The sequence below is a fragment of the Hypanus sabinus genome, chromosome 5 (genome assembly GCF_030144855.1).
Source record: "Hypanus sabinus isolate sHypSab1 chromosome 5, sHypSab1.hap1, whole genome shotgun sequence".
Lineage (NCBI taxonomy): Eukaryota > Metazoa > Chordata > Chondrichthyes > Myliobatiformes > Dasyatidae > Hypanus > Hypanus sabinus.
The window spans coordinates 165550835-165571415 of NC_082710.1; the positions used below are offsets into that span (position 1 = coordinate 165550835).

At 41.8% G+C, this 20581-nt stretch overlaps 1 protein-coding gene across 5 annotated transcripts in view; it reads left to right on the plus strand.

The window, feature by feature from the left end:
* LOC132394544 (SLAM family member 9-like) overlaps window positions 1-20581 on the plus strand; it is a 100177-nt gene that overhangs the window by 54066 nt on the left and 25530 nt on the right. The window contains exons 4-6 of one of the 5 annotated variants that reach the window (XM_059970833.1): window positions 1792-1914; window positions 4660-4733; window positions 10416-10576. In XM_059970833.1, coding sequence (XP_059826816.1) covers window positions 1792-1914; window positions 4660-4733; window positions 10416-10571 — 353 coding nt within the window. In that variant the 3' untranslated portion in view covers window positions 10572-10576. Of the gene's footprint in view, window positions 1-1791; window positions 1919-4659; window positions 4734-10415; window positions 10577-20581 lie in introns of those variants that run through there. The other 4 variants (XM_059970834.1, XR_009512361.1, XM_059970835.1 and 1 more) reach the window with 4 other exon arrangements.

Consider the following 20581-nt stretch of genomic DNA (forward strand, 5'->3'; position numbering starts at 1 on the left):
TTAAGTTGGGATTCTAAAAGAGAAAATAATTTTCTTGGGCTGTGTGGAATAACAAGGAGTGGGGATGCTGGGATTGGTGGTCCTGATTTGGCAGTAGGCTAGCATCGTTCTGCAGTGTAGGGGTTCTGTGTACTGCAGTTTCATGCACGTGTCAGCACAGGTATGTTGCAGGAAACAACTGACATGCAGAAGTTTTTTGTTCCTTCACTGAATGTTTATGTCACGGAAAAGGCCAGCATGTTTTGACCTCCCATTGAATGGGCTGTTGGGCATTCTTCAGGGAATAATTAGTTGTTGATTACACTGGCTTGTCAGTACCCACTCAGACTCGAAGAGCTGGTAATGAGGATGTGTCACGCTCGCTCACAGGAAAGCCTTCTTGTTCAGCCATTTATCTAAAACTGCTTACTGCTTTCTGCTTTCAAATTAGTGGTTTTATTTTACTCTGGGCTTGATCCTGGGTTGAAATAAAATATTTATAATTAATCCACTGACACTTTCCAATGCTTAAAATTCAGATTCAGCATTTTAGTTTTGATTGTGTTGGTTTTGGCAGAAAAAATGTGAAGTTAATTACTAGTATTAACACTTTGGTATCATTCCCCAAGATTTCAATAAATGAAGTTAAGTTAGAAAAATGATCAAAAATAGAAGCAGTGATAGAGAGATGGGCTGAATGCTGAATGCGGGTGGTGAATCTGTAATAAACGCTGAGCCACTGAGTATATTTAAACTGGAGGTCAGTAGTAAGGGAGTCAAAGGACATGCAAGAATGCAGGAGAATGGAGTTGAAAGGGAAACATTTTAAAAAAGCCATGATGGAATGGTGGAGCAGACTGGATGGACCAAATGGCCTATTTCTGCCCCTCACAAAATGCTGGAGGAACTCAGCAGACCAGGCAGCATCAGTGGAAAAGAGTGCAGTCAATGTTGAGGGCCAACACCCTTCAGCAGACAGTCCTTTTCCATAGATGCTGCCTGGCTTCCTGAGGTCCTCCAGCATTTTGTGTTTGTTGCTTGGATTTCCAGCTTCTGCAGATTTTCTCTTGTTTATTTCTGCCCCTCTGCCATTTGGTCTAATCCTTGGCAAAAATCAATCAACATAATTCCATTGTATGTCACCAACCGCGTGATCTTTGAACAGTATAATTTTCTTTCTCAGGAAGAATTTCATTGGATTAATCTGCTTTAATGATTATTTTGAATGGATCAGTGGGATGAGTAAGGAATTGGCTAGATAATTCTTACTCTGAAATAATTCTTCTTAGGACAGGACCAATTTCTAGAATGCTCAGGCCTGGTATTTGTTCTTTTTATGTGTTTTCATCTTCTCTTCACTGACAAAACTTTACTGCACAGAAGTCGGTCATTTTGCTTAATAATTCAAGTAGTATTATCAGCTCAGACCAATTCTCCCCTCTCCTTTCTCAGTGTTGGATAAATGTTCAAAAGCTAGGTTATTTCTATTATTTTCCTGAAAGCTCTGAATGATTCTGGTATCAATCACCACCCATACAGACAGTGAGCTGCAGATCACAGCCACCCTCTTGTCAATCCCATTTGCCACCCCTCCCCATTTTCACCCTTTGCCCCTGTAACCTCTGATTCTTGGAGTATCTGCTCATGGGGACAGAGTCCATCTACCCTGCTTAAGCAAGTTGTCAAATTGCAAATCTGTATTAGCTCTCCTCTCGATCTCAGCTTCACCATTCTGCTCTATTTCCTGTTTAAGCCAATTTCCCTGTGTACTAATGTTGAGAAAATCACAGATGAATATTCATCCCTTTTCAGGTCAAAAGCCAATGAGGCCACTCCACATTGGTTTAATTACTGCTGCTGTTCTAATACTTTCCATCATGGCTATCGCTTTCGTGATGTGTTTGAAGAAGAAAGAAGATCCCAAGTTCAATGAAGGCAGGTACTCTTGAATATTCTTATTAAATTACACAGTGTAGTCCTTGGTAATATCCCTTCACAATAGTTGGGCTGAAGTCAGTCTTTGTTAGTGGGATTCCTGGCTTGACTTCCGATCAGGTATTGTTTCACTAAACCAGCCATTGCCACCTGACAATCATTACTGGAGTGAGACCATACCACTTCCTGAGCAGGAATTCAAAGGAAGTCCATGAGCTGCGGGGAAAACTGCCCACGTTCCAATCTGTGTTCAGTGTGTATCATGAAATTTGGCAACAATAAAATGCAGTGCTTTCCAAACTGCATGGCACTTGCTCTGGTTCCTTTTGTGGCTTGCTATAGAACATCCCTGGGAGGTACAGTGGTACTCAACCCACACAATCAATGGGATTTTCCTTCACTTCAGAATGGTGAGCATCATATATCCGTCACAGCAGAAGATAGCCTTTGCAGTGCCTATCAGTCCTTCTTCTGAACCTCTTAAAGGGTAACTTCCTGCATAAATTCCAACACGGCGGGTCCCATTTCAGTTGTTCTCATTCAGGCCCTTCAACAGGCCTTGCACCACACACCCTTTGTTGCCATGGTTCCAACCTGCAACATTGGACGAGCTCTCTGTCTCCACCTGACTGGAGATACCAACCTGACCAGACAGCCTCTCCCCGAGCTACAAATCTCAAACATCTCTCCATCAGCAACACCACAACAGACACCAGTTTCCTCTTAGTTGTGCGGCAGATAAAGGAACAATGCCTGGGAGATCTTAAGGGATCTAAGAATGTGCAAGGCCAAAATCCGAGCCACAAATGGAAACTTGGATCCCAACAGCAAGATCTGAGTTGAAAGGATCGAAGGTATCTCACTCCTAACAGCAGTATGTTGCAGAACAGTGATGCCTCTTGCTCCGAAGGGCCATGTAATACAATCTGCTGTTAAAGGTTTAACTGATGTTCATATACCTGCATCCCATTTAAACCAGATCACAGACAATATAACTTCTTAACTGTATCACATGAGTTTCTTTATTAACTGCAAATATTTCTTGAATGTTGTGCACTGAGGGAGGAGGTTGAGGTAACAAAGTGAGTACTATATGCAATCATTACTTTAGGATGTGCTGAGGACACAAAGAAACCATTCTCAGAATCTTTCAATGGAGATTAAAGGTAATTAAAATGTTTATGACTTAGACAGTCTGAAGAACCAGTGAGACAGGTAGAATGGAAGGAATGCTTGGATTCCTGCTCGTGCCCCATTGTGTCTGTAATTCAGCAGCTTCACTTGTCATGATCCAGTCTGTGAAATCTGCATTCCAGTTCACAGTCTGGTCCATGTTCCTATTTCCAGGTTTCCCCAGTTTCCGCTGAGGCAGCTGATTCTTGTTTGGGCTGGCCTCATAAATAGCTTCAGGATTCAGCCTGTGGCTGCTGGATTGTCCTGTCCAAACCCTCTGTCTGTATCCCTTCACTTTGCCTCATCTCAGCTCAACTCTGCCTAGAGCCTTGCCTCGCCTCCGTCTGGAGCCTCACCCTGTTTGGAACCGTCTGTCTGTGTCCACACCTTCGCTAGGTAGGTCCAGCCATTTTGCCGCTACCTAGTGTTGGGAACTGTCTCGTTGTGTTCAGTGTTCTGTGTAATGAGTCCCGGCCCTCAATCCTGCATCCAAGGAGGGGTCCTGGCTCTTTTCCATTCTCTGGCTCGGTCCAAGCCCAGACTCCTAGTTCCCAGTTCCATGTCCTGGTTCCGCTATCATCATCAAGTCCTAGACCAAGCCTGGAATCCTTGTCTCATCCAGGGCCTATGTCATGTGCAGTGTCCTTTCTTCTTCACTTCCCTAGCTTCCTTCTCACGCCTAGTCCTGTTCCTGGTAGTTCAGTGTCTGTGTCTTGCATTTGGGTCCGCTCTCAATGCCCCCCCCCCTTATGACATCACCAGATTTGAATGTGTCTGAAGGAAAGGATAAAGGAAGTGGGGGACAGCCAAGCTTTGGGGACATTTCCCAAAGACTGGTTAAACCAGTCTAACCTCTGGTCTATTCCCTCGTGGCATCTTAGGCAGAACTGTACAAATCTAAGGCTGGGCATATTGTCACTGAAATTATTCTTTACCCATTTGAGAAATTCCTTCATATTTCTTCTTGTCCTCTTACATTCTACTACATTGGTGACATGAACAGAATATGGCTTTTAGAACTGATCAAATCAGTTCTTTGTGTTGTGGAAACTGGAGATAATCAACAAGTGGGAAAATTCAGGGGTTCAATATCATGATGTAAATATCAATTCACCTAGACTGGGCACAGATATTTTCTTAAATTGTTTTGGCAATGAAGAGGACTCCCAATTCAGTTTACTGTGAAGAATGGAACACCACCATAGTTTGTTTTTCATCTGAGGACAAGTTTGTGATTTTCTCTCGACCAAAGTCTACTGTACAGCTTTGATATCAATGTGAAATAACTGGAAACCTCATCCCTAGTGAAAGTTTATAAACGGGACTGGATGGCAGCTGGGTGGGTCAGTGAAAAGGAATACTCACAGTGTGTCCATTAAGGATAAGGTCAGACTTCTCTTTTGGTTTGTGGTTGTGTAGTCAGTCAGGTTTGAATGGAGAAGTTATGGCTGGTGGAAGGACTGAGCGCAGGTAACCTTTAAGGGGAAAGATATTTAGAGAAAATATTTTCTGAAATCAAAACAGAAGGAGCATCCAGACATGGTTCCAACAGCAATTGTTTTTTATTTAAAGCCGCTAACACTGAAAGGAGAAGTGAATCAGTGCTGTATGCTGTGATCAGGAGAGCAAACATTGCCAGGGACCAGGTCAGTACAAGCTGCAAAATTCTGTTGGGTTTACTCTCTCCACTTTCCTCTGTTTCAATAACAAATAACCAGTGATACTTTCAACAAAAGCAAAGTTGTTCACACTCCGATCAGTTTCCCTCCATCTCTGCTTGAATGCTCATCTTCAATCTGATGGTGTGGGAAGGTTCCATTTGACAAAGGCTTCTTGCTTTGCACAAGTGAATTGCTATTTGATTATGTCATAAAATATTACAGTACATCTCAGTCAGCCCATTGTATTCACAACATTCAAACAGGGCTACCAGTACTAATTCCTCTCCAGCTCTGTCTGCAACATTGTAGGATATAGCACATCAGATGTGGTGAGGGTTTCTGCCTCCTCCCTTTTTCATGTGCTGCCAAATCTCAAGCCGCCATCAAAATTTTCAATTTTTTCCCAACCCCGCCTTCACTAATTTGCAAACGGGTATGGCTCCTTCCTTTTCATCAACACCACTGATGAACAATATCCTCCGTGTCTGCAGAACTGGACAGGGCAGCTATATCCATTAGTTACTTTCCTGAGGGATCTCACAGAACATCTGGAAGTAACAGTGCACCCACCTGCCACAATATTCCTTGTTCCTTGATTGTGAAATGTGGTGTTTACTGGAAAGGCCAGCAATTACTCCCTATCCTTAAATGTCCTTGAGGTGGTGCAGAGCTGCTTTACAGTGCTAGAGTCTATTTGGAGGACTGCTGGGTAACGTATTACAGGGGTTAGACTCACCAAAGGTAAACAGACAGATAAAAACTCAGTACCCACTTTATTCGGTACCAAATATTGAGTTAGTGGTAGAGAGGTCACTAAACAAACTCTTATTCATTATGGCCATCCTCTCCATGACCTACTGAATAAGCAGCAGAGCATCCTTTTGAACAGGCGCATTCAGCTCCGCCGTCACAAGGACCACTAAAGAAAATCTTTCCTAACCGATGCAATAAGCTTTTACAATAGTTCATCTCTGTGCAACAGGAGAACACACATCATAGTACAATAGTCTGTTTTATTATTTCATACGTTATAATTGCACATAGGTAAATTATTATTGTGTATGCTAATATTCTGTAATTTATTATTAGTCAAGTCTGCTCACTGCTAAGTGTATTTTTAAATGTTGCTGCTGTAATGAAAGAATTTCCCACTCGGGATCAGTTAAGTAATCATTATTATTATTATTAGTCGTAATAACACCTTGTATTCTGTCTGGGTAGCCTCCAACATAATGACATATCAATTTCTCCTTCCAGTAAATTTTTTCCTCTGTCTCCCCCCTTCTTCTATTCCCTACTCTGGCCTATCACCTACCCCTGGCTCCCCTCCTCCTTCCTAGGGTCCACTCTCCTCTCCCAGAAGATTCCTTCCTTTCCAGCCCTTTCCCTTTCCTAACAAGTTGGCTTCAACTAACACCTTCTCGCTATCCTCCTATCCTCCTTCCCCTCCCCCCTACTTTTTTATTCTGGCATCGTCCCCCTTCCTTTCCGGTTACTGAAGAAGGGTCTCAGCCCAAAACATTGACTGTTTATTTCCCTCCATAGATGCTGCTTGACCTGTTGAGTTCCTCCAGCATTTTGCTTGCTTCTTTGGGTTTCCAGCATCTTTCCAGAATTTCTTGTGTTTATGCGTACTTTCACTTTCTTAAGGACTATTAGGGATGGGTAACAAACGTTGCTGTTCTCAGAGATAGCCAGATCCAGAAAAAGGAATGAAAACAAAATTACAATGAGGCCAGAAACCAGTCATGGGATCGGCTGAGCTGCTTTTTTTGAGAGATGAGGCCAGTCAAGGGTTGTTTCATTCTTAGCACATGAACAGTCTCCTCTGGTGATTTCAATATAGCCTGAAATTCATATTAGATAGGATACAAAAACAGTCTTATACTTTGGTTCTGGGCCCATCGATCCCATGAGACTCCAGCATATAATTATAGCTTTCTTTCTTGATCTCACATCCACTGTTTATCATCTGCCACTATCTCATGCATTTCTCTCTGGATTTTTTTTCCAATTTATCAAGTTTGCATGTAATCTTTGCTCTTGTGTGTTTTCTCTCACACCCTCGTATTACATTTATTGCTAACCACAAGGTTCCTCTTCTAACAATTTCCTTGAATTTATGCATTGCCTTTAATGTAGTTAAATAAAATTCATGGGAACTTCACCAGGTTAATGATCTAAGACTGGCACTGTGCTGGTTAACAAAACCAGTAGGCAGACAGCCAGAAGTTAGTTTCACAAAGGGCAGAAAAATACAATAGGATTAGCAAAGGATTCCATTCTTTCAGGATTTAACACCTGACAGGCTGCAGCAGTGTGGTGTGATTAAATTGTGAGTATTCCAGAGGTGAGGTGAAGGTCTTTAGAGGATTATACAACTAAGAGAAATTACAGTTGAGAAGGGGAAAGTCCATGGGGAAACAGAAATATAATATTTTTTAAAAATCACCCCAACAAAATTTGTCCCATTGATGAGGCAATGTAGAGATTATGCAGCTCAATGTGGTTTGCATGCTGACTGCAGAAACTGCAGCACTAACCTGTCACTGTGGTCCTACACCATGGGTCTGAACAAAAATACCAACCAGTGATCAGAAAACAAGTACAATTGGAACAAGAACCTGCAGAGTGAGAGAGCAGTCAGTGCTAGTTACCAACCACATATTTAAAACAGTCCTGATAAGCTGATAACCCTCATGGTTACATCCACTGACTCAGTTGGTATTTTGCAATTTTGTTAGCAATTTTCCTCAGTCAAATGCTGTGGTGGTGACCAATCCTTCTAAATGTAAAGTCAAATAGAATGGAGAGGGAGGCAAAAGAGGTAGGGGCATGGCATTGCTAATTAGGGATAGTCTACTGAGTCATTGTGGGTGGAAGTCAGAAACAGAAAAGGGGGCAATACTCAGTGTTTTTTTACAGACCCACCAATAGTAACAGTGATGTTGGGGAGCAGATACGGAGGCAGATTCTGGAACAGTGCAATAATAATAGTGTTATTGTGATGGGAGATTTTAACTTTCCTAATATTGATTGGCATCTCCTTAGCGCAAGTTTGTTAGGTGTGTTCAGGAAGGTTTTCTGACACGATATGTCAATAAGCCAACGAGAGGAGAGGCTGAACTTGATCTGATACAGTATTGGGAAATGAACCTGGTCAGGTGTCAGATTGCTCAGTGGGAGAGCATTTTGGAGATTGTGATCACAATATCTCCTTCACCAAAGCACTAGAGCTGGACAGGAGCAGACAATTTAGGAAAACATTTCATTGGGGTAGGGGGAAATATGATGCTATTCGGCAGGAACTTGGGAGCATATATTGGGAGCAGATGTTCTCAGGGAAATGCATTGCAGAAATGTGGAAAAGGTTCAGGGAACATTTGCATGGATTTCTGCATTTGGTATGTTCCATTCAGGCAGGGAAAGGATGGCAGGATTAAGGAATCATGAACAAAGGATGTAGAAAGTCTACTTAAGAAAAGCTTACAAAAGAATCAAGAAACTAAGTGTTAGAGCTCTAGAAAATTACAAGGTCCATGGGAAGGAGCTTAAGAATGGAATTAGGAGAGCCAGAAGGGGCTGAGAGAAGGCCTTGGTGAGCAGGATTAAGGAAAACCCCAAGGCATTCTACAAGTATGTGAAGAGCAAGAGGATGAGCCGTGTGAGAATAGGACCAATCAAGTGTAATAGTGGAAATGCGCATGAAGTCGAAGGAGGTAGCGGAGGTACTTAATGAAAACTTTGCTTCAGTATTCAGCAGGGAAAAAGACCTTGGCAGTTGTGGGGATAGCTTACTGCAGACTGAAAAGCTTGAACATATGGATATTAAGAAAGAGGATGTGCTGGAGGTTTTGAAAAGCATTAAGTTAGATAAGTCAATGGGGCTGGATGAGATATAATCCAGGCTACTGTGGGAAGTGAGGGAGGAGATTGCTGAGCATCTTGGAATGAGCTTTGCATCATCAACAGGGACAGGAGGAGGACCAGAAGATTGGAGGTTTGCAAATGTTGAAGAAATGGAGTAGAGATAATCCAGGAAATTATAGACCAGTGAGTCTGTCTTCAGTGGTGGACAAGTGTTGGAGAAGATTCTGAGCGGCAGGATTTATGAGCATTTGGAGAGATATAATCTGATTAGGGACAGTCTGCATGGCTTTGACAAGGGCAGGCCATGCCTTATGAGTCTGATTGAATTCCTTCAGGATGTAACAAAACACACTGATGAAGGTAGAGTCCTGGATGTAGTACATATGGATTTCGGTAAACATTTGATAAGGTTCCCCATTCAAAGTTACTTCAGAAAGTAAGGGGGCATGGGATCCAAGGAGACCTTGATTTGTGGATCCAGAACTGTCTTGCCCACTGTAGGCAAAGGGTGGTTGTAGATGGTTCGTACTCTGCACTTTTGCCAGTGTAGAGGATCTGAGGGATCTTGTGGTCTGTGTCCATAGGACATTCAAAGCTGCTGCATAGGTTGACAGTGTTGTTAAGAAGGCGTATGGGGTGTGGGCATTCATAAACCATGATACTGGGTTAAAGCGCCATGAGGTAATGTTGCAGCTATATGATCTTGGGCAGACCCACTTGGAGTACTGCTCAGTTCTAGTCACCTCACTACAGGAAGGATGTGGATACTATAGAGAGAGTGGAGAGGAGATTTACAAGGATGTTGCCCGGATTGGGGAGCATGCCTTATGAGAATAGGTTGAGTGAACTCAGCCTTTTCTCCTTGGATCGACGGAGGATGAGGGGTGACCTGACAGAGGTGTATAAGATGATGAAGAACATTGGTCATGTGGATAGTCAGGGGCTTTTTTCCCAGGGCTAAAATGGCTAACACTGGGAGGCATAGTTTTAAGGTGCATGAAAATAGATAGTGATGGGAAGTCAGGGGTAAGGTTTCCACACAGAGAGTGGTGGGTGTGTGGAATGCACTGCCGGCGATGGTGTTGAAGGGGCAGACTCAATAGGGTCTTGGGTATGTACATGGAGCTTAGAAAGATAGAGGGCGATGCATTATGGAAATTATGGTCAGTTTCTAGAGTAGGTTACATGGTTGGCACAATGTGGGCTGTAGGGCCTGTAATGTGCTGTAAATTTCTATGTTCTTCATCAGGATTACCCTGACAGTACAGATTTCCTTCTATAATACAGATATTTTAGTAATTTGTCTCCTTACTTACAACACAAAACCCCAGGATGAGACTCCATGCAGAGATACTACTACATTATCTCACCAGGCATTGTGAAAGGCCCTCTGTAGCCCTCCTCTATGTCTTATAGAATTAAGCTTCTTCCATGGGTAAAACCTCCACATTACTGCAAAAGTGCTCCCTCTTCAGAGCTAGATGGATGGAGATTATCATAAAAAGCAGAGATCTGCAGCCTGTTCCTTGCATGTCCCATAGTACAAAGGTCTCTAACAATAAGAAGACACTTTTGACATTACTTTATAACACAAAACCTCTGTTTCACCATCTACTTTAAAATATATACAAATCTTTTCAAATCCTTGATCTTCCAGAACTGAAATCTGTAACTATCTTGTATTCCATTCCCTTTAAAAAGATCTTCTGCATTATATCCTTGGAGTATGTGTTTCAGGGGTGACTCAGATAATCACACAATCTGAACACATGGTCATTGAAGTTACTTTCTTTCAAGCCACAGAGACATTTACATCAACTGGATGCCAACGAAGGACAGCAAAATCCAAAGGCACAGCTCACAACGATATACGATGAGATAAAATACAATCCTGACGTGAACACATCCTTGGCAGCAACGAACATGGAAGAGAAGTTCAACGCTGAACGTTGATCATCCACCACATGAAACATAAACATGGCATTGAAGTTTGCTTTAATCCCAGCAATTTTTATGCTCAGCCACTTCCTGCACTGCCTGCAGCTGTCACAACTGGCTTGCACACTTGGAGAGCAGACCAGGCATTGGAACGGGTTTGCAAGGACAATCTAATTTAGAAGGACTGGGAGAAACTGGACAAATCTAAGTGAGAAATGTTGGAAATACACAGCAAGGTGATGAGTTCTATGGTGGAGGCATGGTTTATACCTCGCAGATGAGTTACGAAGAAGTGTGATGGATTGACAGCTTTCATTGAAGGAAGATCAGGGAAGACTGACTCAGTTCATTCATGGGATCAAAGGATTACCTTATAAGGGAACGTTGAGTAGGTTGAATCTAACCTGATCGGAGGTTATACGATTAAACTCCTGACTGTACTGATGATTAAGATTCTGCATAAATCTGACAAGATCAAAGCTGAGATAATGTTTCTCTTTATGGTGAATCTAGTTTGAAGAAATATCACAGTTTAAGGTGGCAATGAAATGGAGTTTCTTCTCAGGGGATTGTAAACATTTGATCTTTATGGAGGCTGAATCTTTGTGTATTGCAAGGCTGCAAAGTCCAGATTGTTAGTCTACAGTTAGTCAAGGGTTACGCAGGAAATTTGAGCTAAGCCAAAGCGTGATCAGATATGACCTTTAGCAGAGGGGCTTGAGGATTTTGAAGTAAACCACTGCCTCTACACGTGTGTACTCAGGTAGAAGCGTGCAGGAGCTGTCAACCACAATGTATTTTCACCATTTCCCGTTTGTTACAGTTATCATTCAGCCATGACATTTTGTATTTTATTTAATTAACTTTTTTTTTACTGATGCATTGCCCTGTGTGATGGTGATATGTTTGCTCCTTTCCAACATAAATGTATTCTCATTTTGTTAACAAAGTATTTGGAACTGGTGTGGTTTTAAACAAAGGTGCTCGATGGTGTGACTTAGAAAGGGCCCAGTGACAACACTGACCTAGAAATTGCAGAGTGCCTTGAAGGAGTAATGCATTGGAATGGTGAAGAAGCAGTGGAGCTACTACCAGCAAAAAGAAACGTTGCAGGAACTGTTGTCAGCAGTTCAAGGAGCATCTGATTGTAAGGGTGGAGTGGGGGAGAGGGAGGCAAAGAGATTGTCAAAGCTCTGGAACAAGACTCTGCATTAGGACTGAGAGTGGACAGGGTAGACAGCATGAAAAGGCATGAGACAGGGGTTGGTGGGTGATGTTTGGTAAAAACCACATTAGAGATTAAGCTTTGCTGGTAGTCATTTGTTTCAGGTTCACTGAAGGAGATTCTCAGAGAACAGTCTAAGATTCCTGTCAAGTACTTCAAATATCACATTGGGTTTAGAAAGGAAAATCATGAAAGGAAGGCCCTATTAAATTTCAGGTTTGGTATGATTTGACATTAACAAAACACTTGCAAATGTAAAACCTTCCAACATAAATTAATCTTTTGTCACGTAGCACTGGATAAAAACAGAACAGCACTACAGAAATGTTTGACAACCACATCGTTAATTTTAGCTTTAAATACTGAGGCCCATACTGAGTTTTCTTCTGATTTCTACTCTCGCCTACAGGAAAAATAGAGCAGGCAGTATTTTTTTTTTGCGCCCAGGCAGAGTGGAAAATCTATAATGTGTACAGGGAAATGGCAGCAACCATCAGCTGTCAGAAGTACTAGGGAATTTCCCTTGTGGGAAAGAGAAACAAAATTAAGTATTGGGGAAAAACACAAGAATGGGGAAGCTGGTGATAGGGGTCTGAGAATCTACACCACAGAGTTTTAAATCAGGCTGTGGTTGAGTGAAGAAATGTTGTCTTACCGTCTTCCAAAATTCTATAGACTCCGGAGTGCTCTGCAGAGTGGAATCCTAATGAATGCAAACCACGTTTTAGAAAAGTAGGGAGAAATGAAGCAGAGATCTTCTGACAGACTTGCTTAACATTAATGGCAGAAAAATTGCTAGAATTTAAAATGTGTGAATACATGCAAATGAGGGTAATACATTGATGCAGCTGGCAACTGAATAATGCATAGGAAACAGATCGTAAATTGATCTTTCTCAGACCAAACTGTGACAGAGGGATATGTAGAGATCACTGTTATACAGAGACATTTCACTGGGCTGATTTCAGCAAACTGTGACAGAGGGATATGTAGAGATCACTGTTATACAGAGACATTTCACTGGGCTGATTTCAGCAAACTGTGACAGAGGGATATGTAGAGATCAGTGTTATACAGAGACATTTCACTGGGCTGATTTCAGCAAACTGTGACAGAGGGATATGTAGAGATCACTGTTATACAGAGACATTTCACTGGGCTGATTTCAGCAAACTGTGACAGAGGGATATGTAGAGATCAGTGTTATACAGAGACATTTCACTGGGCTGATTTCAGCAAACTGTGACAGAGGGATATGTAGAGATCACTGTTATACAGAGACATTTCACTGGGCTAATTGCAGTTTGTGGTATAATGTGAGTCTGCGTAGCCTAAACCTGTATTCTGTAGAATTTAGAAGAATGAGTGGCGATCTCATTGAAATTCACAAAATTCTCCACTGTGTGGATACACATCTGATATTTCCACCAAATAAGGAAACTTAGAACTAGGAGTCAAGTGTTAAAAATAACTTGTTTGGTGGCCTCACAGGGGCTGCAGAGGAATGCCTATTCCTTGTTTTGGGTGGCTGTTATTTTTCACCCTTGCATAAACAGTTCGTTAGCGCTAGCAGTTATCGAGGAACTTAACATGATTTCGATGAAAAAGCAAGCTGATAATTAGATAGTGGTGAAGTTATTGTAGGCCTAACAAGGCAGAACCAAAAGTTGCTTCGTGGTACAGTTCACCAGCAGAGAAAGCAAATTGATCGGGGAACCAAATCTAGAAAGTCTGGAGAAGGTCCAAGCACACATCAGGCATTAGGAGCTATTTGGTACATCAGCGGCAAAGTAGGAACAGCTGTAGAAATAGTAGATTACTTTTAAAATTTTAAATAAATACAATCACTTAAACTTCAGTAGTTCTTCCCCCTTAAAAGTATAATAATTCATCTTCTGCAATGTCAGTCTTGCCTTATGTTCAGATTCATGGAAAAATGCTCCCCTGGATAGTTCATATGTGAGAAATGTCAGCTCAGGTTGAACCAGAGGGGCACTAATGTACTGGGCAGGTGTATGCTTCAGTTAGTTAAGGACTGATTAAACTTGGAAATGGTGGGGGGGGGGGGTGGCAGGGAAATGGTGAGAGGATCATTTTCACACCTGGAAGGTGTTAAAACTAGGGTTCCACAGGGATCAGCTTTGGGGACACTGCTGTTTCTAATTTACATTAATGATTTGGAGAAGCACTTAACAAATAAACTAGTAAAGTTTGCAGATGGCATAAAATTAGGGGAATGGACCGATTCAGGCAGCAGCATCAATACAGTTAGATCTAAACAAAATTCAGATGTGAATAGATAAATGCAGATGAAATTTAATGTAAGTGAATGTAGTTTATTACATATATGAAGTAGAAATATTAGCTATAAATATAAAATGAAGGTCTTGTTAGAAAGTGCACTGTATCAGAATCAGAATCAAAATAAGAAGGATTCTGTATGAGAAGGACTTGGGGTCCTGGTGGACTCATCACTATCAAAATCTAGATGATGCACAGAAACAACTAGGAAAGCTAATAGAATACTGGGCTATAAAATGAGTTCAGTGGAGTTCAAGACCAGAGATTTAAGGGGTATAATGCACTTGTGAGGCCACACGTTGAGTACTGTGTACAATTTTGGTCTCCATGTTTTGTGAGGGATGTGAAGGCACAGCAAAGAGTTCACAGTAGGGTGACTAGACTCTTTCCAGGTCTGCAGGGTATGAACTATGAAAAAAGATTGAAAGAATTGAATTTGTTTCAGCCTAAGTAGATGTAGAATGAGAAGAGACATGATAGAAGTGTTCAAAATCACTAAGGGGGATTTGAGGTTTTAAGTAGCCAGTGGCTACTAATAAACCAGCTGTAGCCATAAGATTGCACTTGGTCTTAACTTCCAAAGAACCTTCTGGACCAGATAACCTCCAGCTCCAACAGCAGCATCTGTGGGAAGGGAAACAGAGTTAATGTTGTTGCAGATGAAGATCCTGCTTTGTGTCAGTTACAGAGAGGGAAGAGTGAGGATGAAGAGGGTGGAAGGAAAACCTCTGACATAAAATAAGTTACCTTAAACAGTCTAACAGGAGGGGTGATCGCTTCCCTGGCAACAGGTTGACTCATTAAAGAGCCTTAAGACTGAGGGCATTTAACACCTGTGAAAATAGCAACCAAGGGCTCAGGAAGTGCTGAGATCGTACTGCAAATAAGAGAAAAAAATGAACTAATATCATAGAGCTTCCTCCATTAACGTCAATCAGCACTATTGTCATTACCAGCTTGTCAGAGGTGATGCTCAATGTTTTAGGAACTGTTTCTTCCCTCTGAAATCAGATTTCTGACTCATTTCATGAACTCATGAACACCACCTCACTAATCCTCTTTTGCACCATTTATTTTTTATCATGAAGATATTTTTTTCACTGTCCTGCTGCCACAACAACTTCCACAAAACGTGTCAGACAATGAACCTCTTGATTCTAAGATGGGTAATATCTCTATCCATCTCCACACTTAATTTAGGTAAAGGCTGCTCTCACAAAGAAAATAAATGAGTAGAATTCATTACTTCTCTTTAATGATTTTGCTCTTGTTTTGAATTCCCAGTTCTGTTTTTTATTTCAGAACAATAAAACTGATGTTTATTGTTATGACGGAAGCTAGATTTCTGCTTTCACAAATTGTCCTTTTGCATTTGTGATAATGTCAAGTAAAATGACAAAATGACCCACTGACAAAAGGCTAGAAATACATTTCCCAAAGCATAAACCATTGTAAAATTTATATATCAAGATTAGAAAAAATCTGCAAACAATGATTACATCAGAATTAGCAAGTTTGAGGTAAATAGTGGCATCGCAGATTATCTGAAGGACATCTCAATGTTCCCTGGTGACACCTCAGTGTGATGCCACAATCATGTGAGAACAGACATTTCTGCCCTTGTGACTGTTGATACATAAACCAATGCATTGACTGTAGCGCTGTCTCAAAACAGCAACTGTCACATCATGGGTCAGCGATGATGAATCTGATTCTGAACTGGAAGTCATAGTTCCATCATAAGAGTTTGCCCATTTAAAGTAGAGCTGGGGAGGAATTTCTGCATTCAGAGTCTTGTTGATCTGTGGAATTCAGAAAGTCGAGATCCGTAGAGACTGACTTCTCGCGGAGATGGACATATTTATATTCGGTCAGGGAAGTCGAAGAGAGCGGGGAGTAGGCTGGGAAATGGAATTGCCAAAATCAGGTCAGCAACGATCCTGTTGAATGATCGAGTAGGTTTGACAGACCACATTGATTGGTCTACACTATTAACAATTGGCCTAATCTCAAATAATAATAAGGCAGCCTACAGAAAGGAAGTCATCACCCGGACAGTGGTGTCAAGAAAACAATCTCTCCCTCAATGTCGCAAAAATAAAGGAGCTGGTTGTGGACTACAGGAGGAATGGAGACAGGCAATGGATCTGGGGTTGAGAGGGTGAACAGCTTTAAGTTCCTCAGCATAAACATCACCGAGGATCTTGTGCTGTCTGTACATACCAGCCAGGAGGTGAAAAAGGCACACAACCTCAAAAATGAAGGAATTTGGTATGGCCCCCAAAGTCTAAGAACTTTCCTCAGGGGCACGATTGAGAGCATCCTGACTGGCTGCATCACTGCCTGGTATGGAAACTGTATTTCCCTCAATCACAGGACTCTGCAGAATGTAGTGCGGACAGCCCAGCGCATCTATAGATGTGAACTTCCCATTATTCAGGACATTTACAAAGACAGGTGTGTAAAAAGGGCCTGAAGGATCATGGAGACCCAAGTCACCCCAACCATAAACTGTTCCAGCCGCTACACCTGGGATATGGTACCGCAGCATAATAGCCAGGACCAGCTTTTTCCACCAGGCCATCAGACTGCTTAATTCATGCTGATGCAACTGTATTTCTATGTTATATTGACTTGTACATAATATTTATTATAAATTACTAGAATTGTACATTGCACATTTAGACGGAGATGTAATGTGAAGACTTTTACCTTTCATGTACATGAAGGATGTAAGTAATAAATCCAATTCAGTTCAATTCATAGGTTCCTTCTGCACTTATTACTTGTGTATAAAGTTACATAATGGAATGAAGTCATGCAATCACTAAAAAAAGACAATGATTTAAGATTCCATGCCTCGCTGGAATGGATACAAACATTACTTAACTAAAGTGCAAGTCCAGCCATTAATGCTTGTAATGATAATGCAAAGGAATATGGGCATATAATCATTAGGTACACTTGCTTGTTAATCCAAGTGGGGTTAATAGGGATATCTACAATAGATATAGGCAACATGGAGTAAAGGAATTGCTCGAGGAATATAAAGAATGTAAAAGGAATCTTAAGAAAGAGATTAGAAAAGCTAAAAGAAGATACGAGGTTGGTTTGGCAAATAAGGTGAAAGTAAGGTTCTACATAAGGTTCTACATTTTGGCAGGAATAATCCAAATAGAACATACAGGGTAAATGGTAGGGCATTGAGGAATGCAGAGGAACAGAGAGATCTAGGAATAACAGTGCATAGTTCCCTGAAGGTGGAGTATCATGTAGATAGGGTGGTGAAGAAGGCTTTTGGAACGTTGGCCTTTATAAATCAAAGCATTGAGTACAGAAGTTGGGATGTAATGTTAAAATTGTACAAGGCATTGGTAAGGCCAAATTTGGAATATTGTGTGCAGTTCTGGTCACCGAATTATAGGAAAGATATCAATAAATTAGAGAGAGTGCAGAGACGATTTACTAGGATGTTACCTGGGTTTCAGCACTTAAGTTACAGAGAAAGGTTGAACAAGTTAGGTCTCTATTCATTGGAGCGTAGAAGGTTGAGGGGGGATTTGATCGAGGTATTTAAAATTTTGAGAGGGATAGATAGAGTTGACGTGAATAGGCTGTTTCCATTGAGAGTAGGGGATATTCAAACGAGAGGACATGATTTGAGAGTTAGGGGGCAGAAGTTTAAGGGAAGCACGAGGGGGTATTTCTTTACTCAGAGAGTGATAGCTGTGTGGAATGAGCTTCCTGTAGAAGTAGTAGAGGCCAGTTCAGTTGTGTCATTTAAGGTAAAATTAGATAGGTATATGGACAGGAAAGGAGCGGAGCGTTATGGGCTAAGTGCGGGTAGGTGGGACTAGGTGAGATTAAGAGTTCGGCACGGACTAGGAGGGCTGAGATGGCCTGTTTCCGTACTGTGATTGCTATATGTTATATGGTTATAATGCAAATATCTAATCAGGCAATCATGCGGCAGGAACTGCATAAGTGCAGTAGACATGGTCAAGAGGTTCAGTTGTTGTTCAACTAAACATCAGAACGGGGAAGGAATGTAAGCTCTGCGGCTGACCATGGAATGATTGGAGGTTATTGTTTGAATTTCTTAGAATTTGCTGATCCCCTAAGATTTTCATCTAAAGTTTACAGAGAATGCTGTTAGAAACAAAAAAAAACTAGTGAATTGCAGTTGTTGTCGAGAGGTCAAGAGAATAGCCAGACCAGATCAAGCTGACAGGAAGGCAACAGTGGCTCAATAACCGCACGTTACAACAGTGGTGTGCAAAAGATCATTGCTGAATGCACAACACGCCAGACCTAGAAATGGATGGGCGACAGCAGCAGAAGACCACAAACATACATGCAGTGACCACTTTATAAGTACATTGAGTATAGAAGTGCTGTGACTAGATTGGAACTATCCAGTTCAGCATAACGCGATGAAACAAATGTGCTAAACTTTGTTTTAATAATGAGATCTGTGAGCACAAAGCAGAACAGAGAGCCATACAGCAAGGACAAGGACCCTTTGGTCAATGCTAACCAAGGTGCACGAGAAAGATCCCAGGAATGAGGTTAATATATGAGGAGCACTTGAGATGGCTCTTGGGCTTGAGATGTACTCGCTACAGTTTCGAAGAATGAGGGGGGAATCTGACTGAAACTTAACAAATATTGAAAGGCAGAGATAGAGTGGACGTGGAGAGGATGTTTCCAACATTGTTGATTATGTGTCTTCAGGCTCCCGTACCTCCTTCATGATGGTAGTAATAAGAAAGCATGCCTAGGTGATGGGTGACCAAAGGTGATGCCTTACCGGCATCCTGCACAACCACAGCATGGCCTTTCAACTTCTGATGTAATGCCCTGAAGATCAGCATGCCAAAACCCCTCTTCAGCATCCTGTCTACCTGTCAGCGAAACATGCACATGCATTCCAAGATCCTCCTGTTCCAGAACGTCTCGCAGGGTTCTGCTGGTCACTGTGGAAGTCCTACCTCAATTTTAATTTCCAAAATGCAGTATCTCGCACTTCTCCAATGTCAGCCAAAACGTCAGTGGAACTATCAGGTGGCCTATTAAAAACTCAACCACTGTACTAAAGCCTTTTAAGGAAAAGAAATTCACTGTTGCATTCAGCCTAACCTTTCTGTGGCATCAGCATTCAGATCCATATAGAAAACATAGAAACATACAGCACAATACAGGCCCTTTGGCCCACAAAGTTGTGCCGAACATGTCCCTACCTTAGAAATTACTAGGCTTACCTATAGCCCTCTATTTTACTAAGCTCCATGGACCTATCCAATAGTCTCTTAAAAGACCCTATTGTATCCGCCTCCACAACTCTTGCCAGCAGCCCATTCCACACACTCACCACTCTCTGAGTAAAAAACTTACCCCTGACATCTCCTCTGTACCTACTCCCCAGCACCTTAAACCTGTGCCCTCTTGTGGCAACCATTTCAGCCCTGGGAAAAAGCCTCTGACTATCCACTCGTTCAATGCCTCTCATCATTTTATACACATCTTCCGCTACTCCAAGGAGAAAAGGCCGAGTTCACTCAACCTACTCTCATAAGACATGCTTCCCAATCCAGGCAACATCCTTGTAAATCTCCTCCGCACCCTCCAATCTTTGTGTCATCAGCAAACTTACTAACCCATCCATCCACTTCGTCATCCAGGTTACTTATAAAAAACACAAAGAGTAAGGGTCCCAGAACAGATCCCTGAGGCACTGCGCTGGTGACTGAAATACACTTTGCCTTCTGTGGGCAAGCCATTTCTGGATTCACAAAGCAATGTCCCCTTGGATCCCATGCCTCCTTACTTTCTCAATAAGCCTTACATGGGATACCTTATCAAATGCCTTGTTGAAATCCATATATACTACATTTACTACTGTTCCTTCATCAATGTGTTTAGTCACATCCTCAAAAAATTCAATCAGGCTCGTAAGGCATGACCTGCCTTTGACAGAGCCATGCTGACTACCCCTAATCATATTATACCTCTCCAAATGTACATAAGTCCTGCCTCTCAGGATCTTCTCCATCAACTTACCAACCACTGAGACTCACTGCTCTATAATTTCCTGGGCTATCTCTACTCCCTTTCTTGAATAAAGGAACAACATCCACAACCCTCCAGAACCTCTCCCATCCCCATTGATGATGCAAAGATCATTGCCAGAGGCTCAGCAATCTCCTCCCTTGCCTCCCACAGCAGCCTGGGGTACATCTCATCCGGTCCCGGCGACTTATCCAACTTGACGCTTTCCAAAAGCTCCAGCACATCCTCCTTCTTAATATCTACATGCTCAAGCTTTTCAGTCCGCTGCAAGTCACCACTACAATCACTAAGATCCTTTTCCATAGTGAACACTGAAGTAAAGTTTTAAGTACCTCTGCTATTTTCTTCGGTTCCATACATACTTTTCCACTGTCACGCTCAATAGGTCCTATTCTCTCATATCTTATCCTCTTGCTCTTCACATACTTGT